This window comes from Tyto alba, unplaced genomic scaffold (assembly GCF_018691265.1).
Source record: "Tyto alba isolate M040663 unplaced genomic scaffold, T.alba_DEE_v4.0 Super-Scaffold_2, whole genome shotgun sequence".
Lineage (NCBI taxonomy): Eukaryota > Metazoa > Chordata > Aves > Strigiformes > Tytonidae > Tyto > Tyto alba.
Genome location: NW_024881282.1, coordinates 26,281,978 through 26,299,800, shown reverse-complemented (window position 1 = coordinate 26,299,800; position 17,823 = coordinate 26,281,978). Strand labels below are relative to the sequence as shown.

The 17,823-nt window shown below is 38.0% G+C and overlaps 1 protein-coding gene across 3 annotated transcripts in view; it reads left to right on the top strand.

The window, feature by feature from the left end:
• Positions 1-17,823, top strand: part of DCLK1 (doublecortin like kinase 1) — a 246,736-nt gene that overhangs the window by 125,961 nt on the left and 102,952 nt on the right. For all 3 annotated transcript variants that reach the window (XM_042792601.1, XM_042792600.1, XM_042792602.1), the window contains exon 4: positions 3,254-3,353. In XM_042792601.1, coding sequence (XP_042648535.1) covers positions 3,254-3,353 — 100 coding nt within the window. The remainder of the gene's footprint in view (positions 1-3,253; positions 3,354-17,823) is intronic.

Here is a 17,823-nt window from a genome sequence, read left to right as displayed (position 1 = left end):
CTTTTTTGTGAAAAAGAAGATGGAGGCTTTTGTAATTCATTATTTTAAAAATTTAGTAATTTCAAAGCCGATCACATGCAACAGAGCACGCTGGCCTCCTAAGCACTGGCACAGTCCAGTACAGGTGATACAAATCCTTGATCTTTTAAACCATAACTTTTGAGGAGCTGTGTTCTCCAGAAGTAAAAACGTGTAATAAAAAGCAGGCCCTGTTGCTTCGCTGATGACTGAGTGTGAATAGAAAGTGCTTGCAGATTTCTCTCTGAAAAAGCCTGGAAAGGGATGCTGTATATTTGTTAGATGCCTTCTGGAAAGGCCCTTCAGTGTAACCTCTGAGGAATGTGAACTGGGGAGCGAGGCAGGCCAGGGATGCTGAGACAGAAAGGATGGAAAAGGCAGTGAAGGACTTCTGAAGGCTTCCAGTGAATAATATAAAAGATACTGTAAGCCTGAAGAGAAGTTATTCCAGAGCGGGATGGGTGTGGAGGGAACTTACACTCTTGCCGTGGGCTTTCTAGGTGCTAGAATTATAATTCCCAAATTAATAAAATCTCAGGAGGCAAGAAAAACTGTAAGTAGTGTATATAGTTTTACATAGAGTGTAGAAAACTGGGAGCATGGAGAAAGGAGGCAAACATAAGAACACTTTACATTTCGTGTAAAGTTCAACAAAAAACAAGGATATCTAAGTACAAAATATTTTTCTATTGTGCTAATCGTATTTTCATTCCTATGTGCATATAAATTGTACTGATTGAACCTGAGATGCTTTAAATATTGGCATAGTTGAGCCTGGTTAGGTGTTGCTACCTCCATTTTAATGTCTTGTTTTGGCGTGAATGAAACCCTCTTACCTGGGCAGAGCCAAGCATTTTTGAATTTTATTAAATCCATACAATTTTTTATTTCAAACATGAATTTAATTTTTATTCGTGCTTGTTGTCAAGCTTGTTCCCAACTTTGTACCTAGTGTTGGTTATTATTTCTTCAGTTCTAATACTCTGCTTAGTATAAACACAAATGTAAAGGTTATCGCTCCCCAGAAATGTGTCAAAGTTGGAAGGCAAACAGGAAATCACAGGATTTTTAATGTCATTCTGCAAATTAGTAGTTTTGTACATGCTGTGGGAGAGGTGGAAATTTCAGAGGAACTTGACTGAAGGGAAGAGACGTTTGAAGCTTGGTGGGAGTATAGGGTGGGAAGATAGGCAGGATATGTCTTGTGGACAAAAAAAAGACGATGGGAAGTAAATGAGTTTATATAAAGGTTGCTGATGCTGATATACTAATAGAACATAAACTGAGTAGGAACATGGTAAAAAGCTCCATCAAATATTTACATTTTTGGTGCGGGTGTTCAGGTACTATCTAGTGTTAAGATGACAGTGGTGATAGGAATAGGGTTGTGGTGGACCTGAATTTAAAATTATGTGCATTGCTTTAGGAAGGATAATTTGGGGTGTACATTTGTCAAGTTTGGGGTATTTATTTCATCTACTTCTTTTTCCCTCAATTTCCTATTTTTTCATTTGCTACTGCTCTACCTTTAAAATAAATTTAATGACAAATCTTATTCTGCAAGCAAGTCACGACATGTGCCACTATTTTTCTTCCTTAAGATTTTTGTAGTATAGAGGCTCGTAACGGTTGTAGATACCAAAGCCTTCAGGCATATTTCTGGGAAGCATGATATGCATTTTATAACCCCTAGACACCGGTCACTGCTGGGGGAGGGCTTGTTTTTATGCCAAAGTCTGGCAAAATCTCATTAGTTAACTCTTTCACGTCTGGTTTTTTTTAGGCTTTAAATGCTGCTTTTCCCTTGTGCTGCTTGTTATGAAGAGGGCGGTCTGGTTCAGCTGGACTGTTCTCAACTATTTTGTCAATTTTTAGAAATTCTTCATGTCTTACTTTCCTGTCTGTAGACTTTAAACTTTACTTCTGAGATCTAGTGCACTAGAGATGTGCACTATTCAATTACAAACATTTTACAAAAAAACAGGAAAACATAAACTTTTAAAATGTTCTTGTAAATATGGAACAAGAACAGAGTTTACTGAGTGTCTTTGTTTTTTTAAAGGTGGTCAGTTATCTAATTTGTTTTTAAAATTTGTCAAAACTAGATCAGTAAATCCAAGTCAGGTTTTTGGAAAGTTACTGATTTTTCTTTAGGACTATTAGTAAAAACAGTCATACGAATGGAAACACTAAACTGTTAAGTAGCGCCTTGTGAACTAAAAGGTGTTGTAAGGAAATCATAGAATCATAGAATATTTTGGGTTAGAAGGGGCCTTTAAAATTCATCTAGTCCAACCACCCCGCAATGAGCAGGGACATCTTCAACTACATCAGGTTGCTCCGAGCCCCGTCCAACCTGACCTTGGATGTTTCCAGGGATGGGGCATCTACCACCTCTCTGGGCAACCTGTTCCAGTGTTTCACCACCCTCATTGTATAAAAATTCTTCCTTATATCTAGTCTGAATCTATGATCTTTTAGTTTAAAACCATTACCCTTGTCCTGTTGGCACAGGCCCTACTAAAAAGTGTATCCCATCTTTCTTAAAAGCCCCTTTAACTACTGAAAGGCTGCAATACGGTCTCCCCGGAAATCTCATGTGTAGACATAAAACTACACCAACATAATCCTGAGTGCTCATATTTGGGAGTAGAAAGGGATTATCCTTTTACTCCATACTAGAAGAATGATTCCCAGCTCACCTGATTGTTCAGCTTGATGCCTTCGAAGACACTTCACATCAACTCTGTTGGCGAAGAGGAGGAGTGTGTGATGGAGACTCAGTTCACCTATCTGAGTTTCATTCCCTGTCAGGGAGTTTTTGCTGAAATAATTACATTTCATTCTGCATACAAAGCTGTAACCTCGTTTCATTGCAGTCAAAGGATACAGATGTGGGCTCAAAAGCAAATTAATTATCCACAAACTACTGAATGGTACCTTGTGCATAAACAAAAGGCGTTTACCTCATACCTCATTGATGCATCATGTAATAAATGTGACAGTTATGGCTTTTTCTCTTATCTCTCTCTTCCTGCAGTGTCCATAAAAGTGTTTCTCACTTGTAACAGATGGTCAGAGCACAGCTTTGAAATTTATCTGGAGATGAAGCCCTGTTGATTCCATTAAAAGTGAAGAGTTTTCACGCAGATGGAGACAAGGAGGGATTTATTGTTCTTACAATTCTGATGATGAGGTATTTCATACAATGCCTTCCTTTCCTTTTTGCTTGTAGGTGATGTGCCTTCAGGATTTCTTTGGCGATGATGACATTTTTATTGCATGTGGACCAGAAAAGTTCCGTTACCAGGATGATTTCTTGCTGGATGAAAGTGGTAAGAAGATGTATTTTTTAAATGTTTACGACCAGAGTAGAAGGCAGATTTCCATATCATGCTAGTTAAGCCAAAGCCATACCATGTCAATTAGTTTCAGAAAGAGGATAAATATTATTTTCTTTAAATTCTGAATACTGAAAATAAGAGGTAACTGAAAGCAACAATAAAGCTGCTGAGGGAAATGTATCTGGCTATGCAGCATAAAACTACTTCAGCTTGAATTTCTTACACCATAAGAAATAGTCACGTGTTTGGTGGAACTTCTTTTTTTTGCAAGGTCTTTCTTAGTGTTTCGTCTTTATTTTCTGTGTGAGTTTATTCTGCAATCTTTCAACCTCGTAGTTCTTACAATTGAGATTTAGATAATGCTTCACAGGTAGTATAAAGGAGGATAGATACAATTCTGTATGGAAGATAAATAAAATGAGCAAATACAAGTAAAGTCATCTGAGAAAATTCAGGGAGTTGTCTGATTTCTCAGAGACTGACTAACACAATAATGTAATCAGTGTATGTAATCCTCTGAGGAAAATACACATTTGATTTGCAAATACCTTTATTGTTACAAAGAATATTCCTAACTTGGGAACCACAGTGGGAAGAAAAAAACTATAAGCTTTGTGCTTTTGGGGGAAGAAAAAAAAAAAAAAAAAAAAAAAGCTACTACTTAAATTACATTTCTTTTTGTGTAGAGCAAGACCCAGCAAGGGTTTTACTGCCCCTGCACTAACTCTCAGTCCAGGGCATGTTTGTAATCCATTGGTATAAACTCCTCTCATCTTTTTTTCAAAATACCGAAGGTCTCAAAGAACAGCTGACTGAAAAATCAGTCAGAAAAGAACTTGTCACAGTAGTAACTACTTCATAGTCATCATGTGTGTGCTTGTTTAACTTCACCACTTCATCACTGTTTTTGATGCAAATGTGCATTCAGAATGAATGATGGTGCAATTGTATTTCCCTGACTAACCTGTGAAACTGGAAAGCTTCTTGATTTGCCTGGTTCCAGAGAAATGCTCCATTAGCTTGTGTACGAGCAGCAGAAGCCAACCTGCATGGCCCTTACGTTGTGAGCTGAAGGATAAGTCTGAAAAAGGAAGTACCTTTGCTACTGGGCAAGGGAATAATATTTCGTATCAGGCACAGACAGAATCAAGCACACGTTCCACTTTTCTCCAGAGGACTTACAATGTGGAAATAAAAAATCAAATAGTGCACTAAATTTGCTCTTTGCAATAATGAAATTGCTGCAGTTGCCTCTACGGTAAAATGTACTAACCATGGAAAAGTAACTCTAGCCACCTTTAAGACAGGAATTAGAAAGGTAAAGGGGGCATATTTGGGTAGCAGGGGAGTTTCCCAAGTGGCGTTGTGGCCAGCACAGCCATCCTTGCCTTTAACGAGGGGAGAGCCAGGTAACTGACTGCATCGTCTGGATTCACTTCTGTCTCTTACCTGAAAGATGACACTGGCAGCTGCCCGGTGTCTCCTCACAGAGAAGCCTGCAGCAGTGTTTCCAGCGCTGACTCGGAGAAGTGCTGACAACAGATTTGTCTAGATCCCTTTTTGAGGTACCTGGCTCTTTTTTGGAGGTCTCATGTCAAAGTTCAGACATAGCTTGACTCTGCCTAGTCTTTATTTGTCTGACATACCATCGTGTCTTTGCATAAGCACTATCTTTCTCTGGAACATTGGTCCTTAAAACTATATTATGCTGGGGAAAAAAAAAAAAAAAAAAAAAAAAAAAAGACTTAAAATCTAGGCTGAAAATACAGCTTTAGCAATTCGTTGTGGTGTTTGCTTTTCTACTAGGTAAAGATTCGGTGAACATTGACTGTTCTGACTACAGAAGTGAAGAAAGAGCAGGAAATCAGACTCCAAACTATGTCTCTGAATCTTTTGCAAAGTGTACATCAACTTTGCTATCTATTTTTGGGCAAGTTTGGTATCAGAAAACTTCTTTAGGTTGCTTGCCATTAATAGCTGATGTACCAACCAATGTGGATCTAGTCAGCCTTCTCTGAGGCAGCAGCAAGATTTGGAAAAAGAATTAAAGAACAACTGAGCTTTTAGCTTGTTTTGCTTGGCAAATGAAGTTTGTGTGATCACACTGTGTGTCTGTGTGTTCCTCATTGTTAATCTAAGACCATTAAAATCATTATTAAGTGCTGTCCAACTGTGCAATGCTTGGAAAGCTGTGTCTCTACTTCCCTGAAAAGCAGCTTGAAGCAACAGTCTGCTAGTGTCTGTCACTACATCCCTCCCAGTTTCAGCCAGATGATGACAATAACAGTTAAAGTGTTGCAGTTTAAGGAGTAAAGAAAAGCAAAATTTGAAGGTGGGAAAGAAAAGCAGAGAGAATAAATACTTAAACAATCAGGGCTCTGGGCTTTTGGGAATTACTTATCAGGGAGGAAGAATGCCCTTGTTCTGCGGTCTGGGTTCAGAGCTCCTGATACTAGAGGTGAGAGAGAGACAAGGTTTCTGGGATTGGAAAACCAATCACCTGTACTGGGATTCATGTTAGCTACCACTAGGTATCAAGAGAGTAGGTACCTGCAACCGAGTCAGTCACCAAAAATGTCTGGTTTGGTTTTGTAAAGGGATCTGTATGCCTGATTTAGCTGTTCCTATCTACACTGTATTTTTCTAAAGTTGCTGAAAAAAACTTTTAGGATGAGATTAATTCTACCCCATCAGAAAGGAAAAGTCTAAAGACTTGCCAACCTGCATTAGTTCTAGTCATCTTTCTTTATCCTGCTCCCATGGCTTGCTCCTAGCACAGGATAACACCTTCTAAAAGCCATAGAATTGGAAAATTAGAAAAACCAGTCTAGAAGTTAGTGACTCAATCTCCCTGTCCAAGTGTGGGATTAACATTCCCCATTTAATTTCTGACATACTTGTCTAACATGCCCCTTTAACACCTCTGATGAGGAAGAAACTATAACCTCCAGAGACATTCTGTTCCAGTGGTGAACTCTCCTTACTGTTTTACAGATATCTTACCCCAGATTCCCTTGCTATAAATGAAGCCCATCAGTTTTTTTCTTATCTATAGTGAACCTGGGAAACAGATGATTCCTTTTTCTTTGGAAAAAATCTGTGGACTGCCATGAGCCTCATCAATTTTATCTTCTTTAGGCTGAACAACTAGTTCAGCCTTTCTTTGTTTTGACTTCAGGCTCAAACCTGTCCTTGAAGGATGGAGTGTGTTCCCTCTTTGTATCATCTTCCTTATCTGTTTTATGTCTTTCAGGAAGAGACATCACATATCCCCTTGGCAATCAGTTAAGAAAAGTCAGTTAGTTAGGGATCCATCAAAGAGAAAAACAAGCAGTCGGCACTATACGTTGCAGTTTCTTCTCTCTTCCTTGATGTACAGATGGTTTTCATATTAAACACCCTGTTTATTGCATGAAATACAGAATCGATAGGTGCCACCCGCATCATAATTCTTAGCAATCATTTCCATATCTGACCTAATTGATAGATATGATAGCCACACACACTTCCATCAAGAGAACTGCAGATGGGACATGAAGACCCATGGGAATGACCATAAAATTGAGAAGTAAATGCTCCTTGTTTGTCAAGCAGCAGTGGCGATGCTATTTTCACAGAAAGTTTTTGTGGGAAATGTAAGCACAAAAACATTGTATTAATGAAGCACAGATTACATCAGCCAGCTTGTAAGAAGAAAAATTCCTCAGCATAAGATATGGCAATGGCTGCTTTAGGCATTGTCAGCTTGCAGTTCTGGACACTTTCCCAGAAATCCCAGGTTTTCTTTCACTGATGATGGTTCGGTTTTCAAAGAGAGTAAGTCAGAGGATGGTTTTCTATAGCCCTCAGCTGTGCATTGGCAGAGATTAGGGTTTAAGGGCCACGCTCACAAAAATATTTGCAATCAGCTATTATTTGGGCACCTAAATAGGATTTGGCAATGTAAATAACTCATGGGATAGGCCCCAAATGAGAACATCTTCTTGGCTTATATGGATATTTCTTTCTTAGCACTGTAAAATAGGAGCATTTTTGAGGCTGGCAGTATCAGACTTAAAATATAATTTAATTTTTAAGAAAAATATGTTTAGTTAATGTTGGCTGAGTGCTTTGGAAGTTGAGTTGCACAAACCTAAGTATGACAGACTTCATCACACACTGAGACGCATCATGTAAAAAGGCTGCAACCTCGGCTGACCAAAGCCAGTGTCTGCCTCCAAGCAGAGCATAACCAACCTAGAATGTCTGGATGTGAAAACAAGTGCAGATTGCTTGTCAAGAGCACGTATTACTGTTACGGAAACAATGATGAGAATGACTTTCTTCTAGGGGAAAATTAAGACTGGAATCTTTGAAACCCAATTTCACTTTGACTTTGCTGGCCTGTGTTAGTCCCCAGCTCAGCGTCTCTGTGCCAGCAGTGTTACTGCTTCATCTTGCCAGCAGCAGACAACTTGCCAGGAAAATCTGAGTCCTGTGGTGTCCGCACACGAGTGTGTGTGCATGTAGGGGCATGCACACGCATCTGATTCAGTAATGGTGGTTAAGGTCAGGAGTCTCATGTTTATCCCTGCTAATAACTGTCAGGTTTCTGTAACCTCCATTACTGTCCTTCCTAAAAGAGGGAGGAAGGGGAAATCGGTTATAGTCCTTGTCTACCCTGATTTATAGGACGGAGGCTGATGTGTTAAGCAGCTTTTGGCTGGACTTAGGAGTGGAGAGCATGCTGGCTGGCTTACTATGCCCTCATCAGAAACTCGTGCTTTGGCAATTGAAAAGTAATGGTGAGTTCTGGGGACTTGGAGATATAACTTTGCTTTCAACAGAGGCATAAATATGAAGTGTTCCAGTGCAGTGTGATATTTTCAAATGTCAACAACTGGTGGGCCTTGGAGACAGATATTCTGTGTATGAGGCAGAAACAAATGAAGGCAGGAGAGACAAGTCCTCTGGCTGTGTGTACCATTTAGACTAATGGTTCCAAAAGGACAGGAGGAAAGCAGCTGTTTTTCCTGTGGATTTACATCCAGTGCCCCCTTTATTTTCCTACCTCAATACCTCCAGTTTCATCTCTACCCTCTTCACCGTGCTTTAGACACTTGCAGAGTACCCTCAGCTCCCTCCCCTTTAGCACGCTGCTGCTTGTCCTCATTCCCTTCCTCACAGTAAGGACGGTAAGGGGGTTTCTCTTTTACCCAGCAGTGTGACCATTTTTCAACCTTCCCAAAATTGATGGCAATATCCCCTCACTAAGACTACCTGCATCCATCTCCCTCCCTTGGCCCACGTGTCAGGCTTGGCCCTGGCTGCATGGAAGTACTCGGCCCTGTGGTAGCACGTGAGTGACTTACCTGTTTCTGTTGTGTTAACCTCTTAAAAGGAGAATGCTGATCTGCACTGAAATACGAAGAACAGGCTGTTAGTGTGATCAACAGGTGGCTGTTAATATAATATGATGTGTCATTCATTAAATAAAATCTGTAGTAACGCTTGAGTCGAGTGAGCTGTTCGCATGAAAAATGCATTCACAGAACTTCAGTTTTTTTCTGTGCAGGATTCCTCTTTTAATATTTGGCTTTTTTTATAGAGATGTTCTTGATTACGTAAGCCCATTTCTTTATCTGTTGTCTGCAAGCTATTTGCTTTGAATGTTCTCTACTCTGTCTCACAGGTCTACTTATTTGAGACATTGCTTCTCACCTTTCTGCCTAAACATCTCTAGCAGTGAAAGTCTGGTCACTTAAATCATAAATTTTTGCTCCCCCTTGGCTGGTAGATTTATAGACATGAATAAGGACAATATAGCTTTCAAGAAGATTACATATGTACTTTCCAGTCCAGATTTACACTGAAGTGCCTCTCTCTTCTTTCCCTTTTCCCACCTCCTCACCATGCATACATGTATATTTGCATAGTTATGACTTTTCATTAATGTTGCTGTGAAAAAGTTGCCTGTATGTATAACCAGGAAAAATCGTGATTACTTAAAACTTATAAAACAGTCTCTCATTTAAACTAGCCAAATGGTAAGGCTGCAGTTGATGCTAATTCACTGTGCTCATTGAACCAAATGTTCTTCAATATGTTTTCTTCAGTATTTGCTTTCTCTGATGTCTATTAAAAATAGCATGAATGAAACGCCATCCAATAAATTAGAACTGATGGAAATTCCTAGTTAATTTGCGTAAGGAATTTTGAGTGTGCATATTCCTTCAACATTTTTCCATGGTAAAGCTGATTTTGGATATAAAAATACAAAAAACTGTTAGTCCAAAAATATCAAGCATTTCTCTATAATATGTGCATATTAATTAAATTGCATTTTTATTGGGAATTCATAGTATAAAACTCCAGCTTGTTTCAAATAAAAGAAAGATTGTTATTAAACATTATCAGTATTACTATCTTAATGTACAGGTTTTACTCTTAACAGGTGATGTTAATATGTAGTTAATAAAAGAGTAGACAGAACGTGTTTATTGGTTTTGTATAGCTTGATATTTTTACTCTTTCATTTCATTTTTGTGTTGTAATTTCTGGAACTGATTCTTGCCAGGGGAATATTTATATTAATCAGATTTGTTCAGGAGAAAAGGGTTTTCTTGCAACACATTTTAAGCTAGTTTCCCAAACTATGAACATCTCAGTTGTATATCCAAAATGCAAAGAGTACCATTCCAATTTTTATTACCAGTTTTATAAACAAACTTTCAGTTCTGGGGAAGTAACACAGAAGTGTGGTTGACATGACAAGGTAGACCTTGCTACTTGCGTTCTTAATTTGACTGTCTCAAATCCCTTCGTTCATGGAAGTTGCTTTATTTTACAGCCTTTCAGCCATGGCCACGGTTTTTATAATACTCCATTCCAGATCACAGGTTGAGTTTTGAGCTTGTATCTTCAGTCTGTGTATCCTCAGAAGATGATAGCCTCCAAAATACCAGCTTCCTTTGAGTGCTTTTTAGGAATAACTTTATCTTTTACTTTTTCAATTCCAGTGATGATGATGGAAGCAGCAGATAGGAGCTGTATATTATAATCCCCTTCACCAAGTCTGTTAAGTAGTTTGGTGACAAGTGTAGGGGAGCTTAACATCAGAGATGTTTAGAAATTATGTTTATCTTTGTACTTTTCCTTGTCTTGTTAATTAGCCTGGTAAAGTGGAGTGCACAGTGTTGGTAATCTTGGCAAGTATATTTGTATTTGTAATTTTCACAGTTTGCAGATCCTTTTAAGTGCTGGAAACTATTAGGATCTATCTATATCTGAAAAGATGTACCCTGTGGTCCTATTGCAGCAGATCCTTTGGGTGAGCAACATAGTTTCATTTTTGCCAATTATGAGGAGGTTGTATGAGACAGCTTCAAGATGAGTAGGTTTTGTGTTATCAGTGCTTCATTATTCAGCTTGAGAACTTGGACAAACGGTGCCATCTGCTAAATTGTATTAGGATGTGCCCTGGAGACCTGCCTGTTTGTTGGGCGGTATGGTTGTATCAGAAAGATTCTGTATTGAGATTAAACTCTACTCATCATCAATAAAATTGGACTGACCTGTTAAATTGACCACTGTAATTTTCTACTTCTCATAATAGCTCCAGGCCCTATGCCTGGAGTTGTGTCATGTCTTGGGTAAATATGTGCACACTTTTTTAATGCCAGAGCTGTCCACAGAATCTCTTCTACTGGCAAAATCTTTTGAAAAGAGAATAATTATTCAAAATCCAGAGTTCATTAGCTTTTAGAAAGCAGAAACTTTCTGAAGGCATATGAGGAAAATGTATTCATCCTTCATATTTATTAAAGGCCTTTTTTTTTAAGAAATCTTATCAAACACAAACCACAGTACAGCAGCTGAGAGAGAATCAAAACCAACCTGGATAATATTTCTAAGTGGTAAAATGAGAAACTGAGTACATCAGTGATAGGTGTTCATATTTATATACACATACATATTTAGTGAGATGCTGTGTATACAGACACAAAGATATCACATATAAAGGGGTTTACTGTCCTGCAAATACAGCCAGTAGAAGAACTCTGTATAAGGGCTGTGTTGGTCTGCACTGCAAAACTGATGTCTCACAATATGTGCTGCAATAGTCACGCAGTTCTGTTATTTTCAAAATTCAACCTATAGAAATTTCCCACTGAAAAAACCAAAAGTGTTACCCAACAGCTCAGGTTGCTTCTGTGAACAGTCACCTTTGAATAAACTTTCCTGATGGCATAGCTCCCTGCTGGAAGACTGGATGCTAATATTATGCATAAAGTAATCTAAGGCTGAGTAATCATTAGGAAGACTCATGTTGCCATGGAATTGAACACCCGTAGGTGGTAGGTCATGGAGCTCTGATTTGGATTCTTTTATTCTTCAGTCAGAGCTTTTTTTAAAATTTGTTCTAAAGGAATTGTAACACTTGCTTTTTTTCTTTTGGAAGAAAATCTTCTAGGGACTTTAAATTTATTGAAGCAAGAAGGGAGGTAACCTGAGATCTCATTCTTTTAACTGAAGGACCTGGGTCAAGGAAAGTTTTTGGAAAATTGCTAATTATCCTAATAGACTGGAGGGTGGTTAGAAGACAAAGAAATTTAAATCACTTAGGAAGGAGAATTTTTCACAGCTACTTAGAACCGTTAAGATTGTCTAGCAAAAATGGAAATACAACTTACAGAGCAAGGCAGTTTCTGATGAAAACACCATGTTTAGGAAGGAAAAAATCCTTCATGGGAACAAATTTGATGAAGCTTTATAAAAAATGATTTCTGTCTTTATATGTCCTTTCTGTTTTACAAGCACATATTAATGTCTACAGAATAGGTGACTTGAGAAAGTGGAATAGACTAATTTTTGCATAGCAGTTGCTGTATTGCAGAGATAGAAGATAGACTATATTGTTTTCTGCTTAAAAAAAAAATATTTGGGAACTAAGGAGAATACACACCAGGAAGCCTAAATTTGGGATCTAATAAATTGCTTGAAATTGTAATTGAAAATAGAATTCTTAAATTCATACATAAGCATTTAATAATAATGACGAGGACAAACCTTCATAAATAAAACAGGATTCATTTTTTTTTAAAATCACTTTGAGGAGGACCGTTCTGCTGAGATTCTGCTGGTAGTCTACTGGGATCACAGCTCAGACTGGATGCAGACAGACAGCTGTGTAGTTTTTACCAGTGGGAGAAATACTAACATATTACGAGAAGCTGTAAACTTCCTAGATGCAGATTAGAGACAAAATTCTGCTAATGCTAACTGGGAACACTTATTCCATTTAGATTTAGTGCTGTTAATAATAATATTACAGAGAGCTGCCTTAGAAAGAGCATTAGATGTTGTAATCATGTGTTGATTTCATTTATGTTGAACAGATGATTAAAGAAAACTAAACCAGTCCAATAATTAAGGGGGCTTTTATGCTGAGAGAGAGCACTTTGAAAAATCAAGAGAATTATTTAGTGAAGTCTGTTAGACTTAAGAATTTGGGGACTTGAACATTGGAGGAAGTTTGGAATTTTGACCAAAAAGCAACCCAAAAGCTGTTTCAGGTTTGTATCTGTCCAAAATATATTGGTAAGGACCCAAACTCATCTGGCAGAAAATGGAAAGCCTAAACAGGACTTGTCGGTAAAGAAGTCTGTACCGAAATCTAGACATGAAAATGTTCACATAGTCACATTTGCCAAAATTGTGCTGATTTTGACCTTGCAAAAGAAATTAAATTAGATAAAGGTTTTAGCCAGATGAGGAGATTAAGCAAACAAAACAGACCAAACAAACCACCACGAACCGAAGTCATGATACAGCGTAGTCACGACAGATTCTACTTTGGCCTCTGTATTCAGAAAAAATGAAATATGTAATGGGAGAAAAGCACCCTGTCTAATCAGAATATTAGGAGACTATTCTATCCCACTGCAAATTACTGTCTCAGAGAAGAATGCAGAAATTAAGTCAGTTGCAAAATGCATCATGTTGTGCAAGTAAGACCTGTCACTATTGAGAAAAAAATAATTTTGTATATGCTGTTAAGATAGTAAGAGAATTTAATACTGTGCACCTTCCTGTAAAGCAAAAGAAACTGATATTAGTAAAGCTTGTCTGTCATTTCTTTAGTGATCTGATTTCCCACACTCAATAAAAATCGGCTCTTTGAGTTTTCAGATAGGACATCAGACTTAAAAACAAACTCATCTGTAAACTTCAAAACACTCCTCTGAACAATCTCTTAAGTATGCTGTGATATACAGAATGAAAGATGATTTCATGGGCTATTTCCAGCCTAACATGCATTTTCAATCTGCAAGTATTTAAACTTTCTCAGGGAAAAAAAAAAAACGTCATTGGGACTTTACACACCTCAGTAAGTGTTGCGGTGTTAGCAGATGTCCTTAGTAAATCCACGTTTTCCAGATATCCCGCTGTTAGCCTATTGCCAGGATGACTCAGCCTGTTTACTTTAGTTTTATCTAAATAATTATAGGAAAATTTAATTGCCTGAACCAGATAGCGTTCAGGGAGAACCCATTAATATTAGAGGCAAAAGCTGCCTAGGGATTTTTAAATTAGAGACAGTCCTGGAGCCCATGGTATTTTTTAACTTAGGAAGGTAATTTTTGTATTTTCTGTTGATAGGTCCAGCAATGTTGCAGTACGTCTGCTGCGGCTGAAGGCAGCAGTACCATTGTGGAGGTCGAAGAGGCAAAAATGTGGGTGGGCTGGCAACTGTATGTGCCTATGGGTGGCAAGCGGGTTTTGTTGCCCACGTTGCAGCACAGCTCAATGTGTGAGACACGTCCAGCTGTGAATGTTGGTTTAATGTCGGCATACAGAAGTGTTTTGTTTTAGTATGAGTTAATTGTTTCGTGCGTGAGAATTTTGCCTGTAAAAATACGTTTTTGAGGAGATCCGTATTGCAGTAAGTTTGTCTGAATCTCCGGTTTTGTCTTTTTTCTGATATCCATTTGTAGACGCCTTGAGCCCCGGCCGATTTGATATTTCTCTTATGTCGCAGCTCAATATTTTTTCTTGTGTTTATGAAACTTTGATAAAAACTTTCAAAATCATTAATATTTGACACCGTAGGAATTCTTTTTGTTAAGGTTATGTCACTTAATGTTGTTATTTTAAATATCCATTAGAATACCAGGTGGCTTTATTTCTTCAGACAACATGACTTTATGATTTTCTTCATTGAAAATTGCTGCCTACTATCTTTAAATACTCTTATTACAGGCAGATTTGAGGCACTAACTAGAAAAAAAATCAGTCTGTAATATTCTGAATTCCTTGAGGTATGTTAAATAACTTTATTTGCTGCAGGAGAGCCAGTGTGTGCCTGTTTAACTTTCTTCAAAATGAAGCCTACTGCAGTGGACACTTACATAACAGCTTGTGTTTAAATGGAACGAAAATATGGTTGTTATAATTCCTTCTCTAGCTTTTTCAACAACGTTTTGAAAGTTTCATCTCCTTTTCCAACCCATTACAAGCAATCTACACCTACTTACATGTTCCTGCCATCCAAAAGCAAATTCAGACCAGTTACACAGGTCTGAATTTGGAATAACTACATTCTTTAGGGGAGTGTGTGATTGGTGATTGGTCAGTTGGACTAGATCTGGATACAGCATTTCATAGTGAAAACAGAGGAATGGTGTGAAAAGAGCCTACAGCTTTTTTTCCCCTTCCTGTGATATAACACTCTGTTTTGAATGGATGTATGGATGATGTTTGGTAAGGGACGAGATGAGAGGAAAACCTGCAAGAAATGCAAAGTAAACATGCCAGTAGTTTTATAGTAAGTATTGTAGGTACATAGCAAGGTAGCACAGAATAGCCAACATTTTTGACAGGGTTCCAAGATACCTGCTATTCTTGTCACGGGCAAGTATATAATTAGCCTAAAACCCTACACACTGATTGAGCTATACTGGGTACCGAACCCAGTGACTTCCTGGTAGGCTAAAATAGTCTGATTCTTACTGGCACCAGTCCACATTTTCCGCCTCCGAAACAAGTGGCCTGATATTTTGCATGCAGGAATGCAAGAGTCATGAAACTGAAGAGGTAGGAAGCAAGAAGGAGCATGTGTCTACAGTCTAGTAAGGACATGCATTAGGGAGAAAAAGCACTTCCATTCAGCTCCCTCTTTCCCAGGATAATTTGCAGTGTCTGTATCCATCCTCATTTGTAAATTAGTGTCTTAATTGCCGGGTAATGGAAAGAGGCACTGTGGTGGGTGCTCTTGCTCACTTGGGCTGTCCCCGTTGACTGGCAGGGCCACGTCTCGTGTCACTGTCACCCAGGTGAACACCAATCTTGGGAACCTCTTTTGCATCCGTCAGTCCTCTTCATGAGTGAAGGAACCTTAAACTTTGGAAATGACAATCCAGCCCCAGGAGGCTTCAGACATTCTCAAGTCACATCCATAAATCAAAATGCAATAGGCATAGCTCCTTAATCATGCCAGTAATTTCAATATTGTATTTATCGATATCTTTGTTCTTATTGTCAGTGGACTTTAACTTAGTAATTTCACATACATTAAGGAAATAGTGATCTTCAGTGTAGTACAATGCCTGGTTTTTTAGTAATAGTGTCTGAGTGGCAAACAGAATTTAGGATTACTTTTACTTTAAAACTGATTAAACAATTTCCCTTGTGCTATGTGAAATAAATATTTTTCTCTAGGTTCTTAAAATTGTTTCTAGAGTTTCATGAACTACCTCTGTATTTCTTGTTTCTCTGTGAGTCAGACTGCTTTGTTAGCAGTCCTTTGTGAGCCTATATCCAATTTTAAGTAATTTCTATTAAAAAAAAAAAAAAAAGAGTAGAAATCTGTAGTTTGTAAATGACTTAAGAATGATCATGTTTCACATTATATAATCATATTTTGTCCAACAAGAATGTCACTACAGTAGTTATTTAACCGTTCTTACAACTCACTGGGACATTAACATTGCGAAGAAAGATTTCCTTACAAGGTAGTGTTGTATAGATAGTCCAAAAACCTGTTACAGGTAATTTGAAGATATTTGTTCCCAAGCACTGAAAAAAGAAAATAAAAACAATCCAAATGTAGTACAAATAGTGTGCTGTTATTCCTTCTCTACCTTATGTTATTTAAATATATACATTACTCTTCCTCTCCCCATTTATGCCTAGAGTTTCATGAGTTCAGGTCAAGTTGAAAGATGTAGTTTGCATTTAAATTTCAGAACTTTTTGGGCACTGGTAGCATATAGTCTTACTAAAAGATGTAGAATTCTTGCTGTGTTGCACTTGTATTTCAGAACTGGTCTGAAGAGTAAAGTAGCTTTGGAAGGAGGAAAGCCTTTGTCAGTTCACATCAAGGTTGAGAGTTTCACAAAGTGATTGAAGAGTTGATATATCAACAGATTCCTTACACAGGAATGATGGTTATTCATGAGGCCTGGTGCTGAGAGTCTTATCAGTTACTGTGTCTCTGTACTCCGGGACTGTGCTAAAAAGTTTTCAGTCATCCCAAGTGCCCCAAGGATTTGTGGAGCACATGCTTTTTTTGTCATCTTGATCGTTTTCCTGGATCCTCTGTTAATCATAGCCTTCTCGGCCCCGGAGTTTGGTTCGAGCTGAGATCAAAGTGGTTAACTCCTGCTGCAGAAGTGATGCTATAGTTTTCTAGCTAAAATAAGAGGTTCCTTGATACTGTGTATTTCTGTGTTGTGTTAGAGGTGAATCTAATGAATAGCTTTGTTACGACACTTGGCATTCCTTGGATTTTTATTGCATTGAGCTCTAATATAATTTGCATTTCATTGTGTTTTAACAGCTTTCATCTTTAGTGAGGTAGGATATTGAGTATTTCCTCTTCTTACTTTTATGGTGTTATTATTTCCAACTCTGAATTTGATCCAGGTGCTTATTAAGTATTTGGAACTCTTTATAGATGACAGACACTTATTGATGGAGATACAGCTATATATAGCAGGAATTGCTTGTAGTACAGAGGTACAATGGGACTTCGAGTTGTTGAAAAGTAACTGGACTGTATGAGTACAGTGCAAAACAGGAATCTTTGTGAGCTCAAGTGAGATATTCATAAATATTCTTTACGTCTCTTCTTTTTAAAGAGAAGGACAAATGCTTCTAGCCTAAGACCTTGCTGTGTTCATTCTTAAAGGTCTAATACTTGAAATTACAGGATATGAAAGACCGCAGAGAGACCTTTCAGACTACTGTGTTTGTCACAGTCCCTTTCACACCACTCATTAAGAATTAATCCCGAGTGAATTCATAATTCTGGAAATAGATAGATCTTGTTGAAATGGGAGACCTGAATAAAGAGGTTCAAGGGTTGTTATCAAGAAAAGAGAGGCAAATATAATGTCAGTAATGGAAACTGCTTCAGGGAATGTTTACCAGCTTGTAGGCAACTCTGTTTCTGAGATGGAAACTCCATGGATAGTTACTT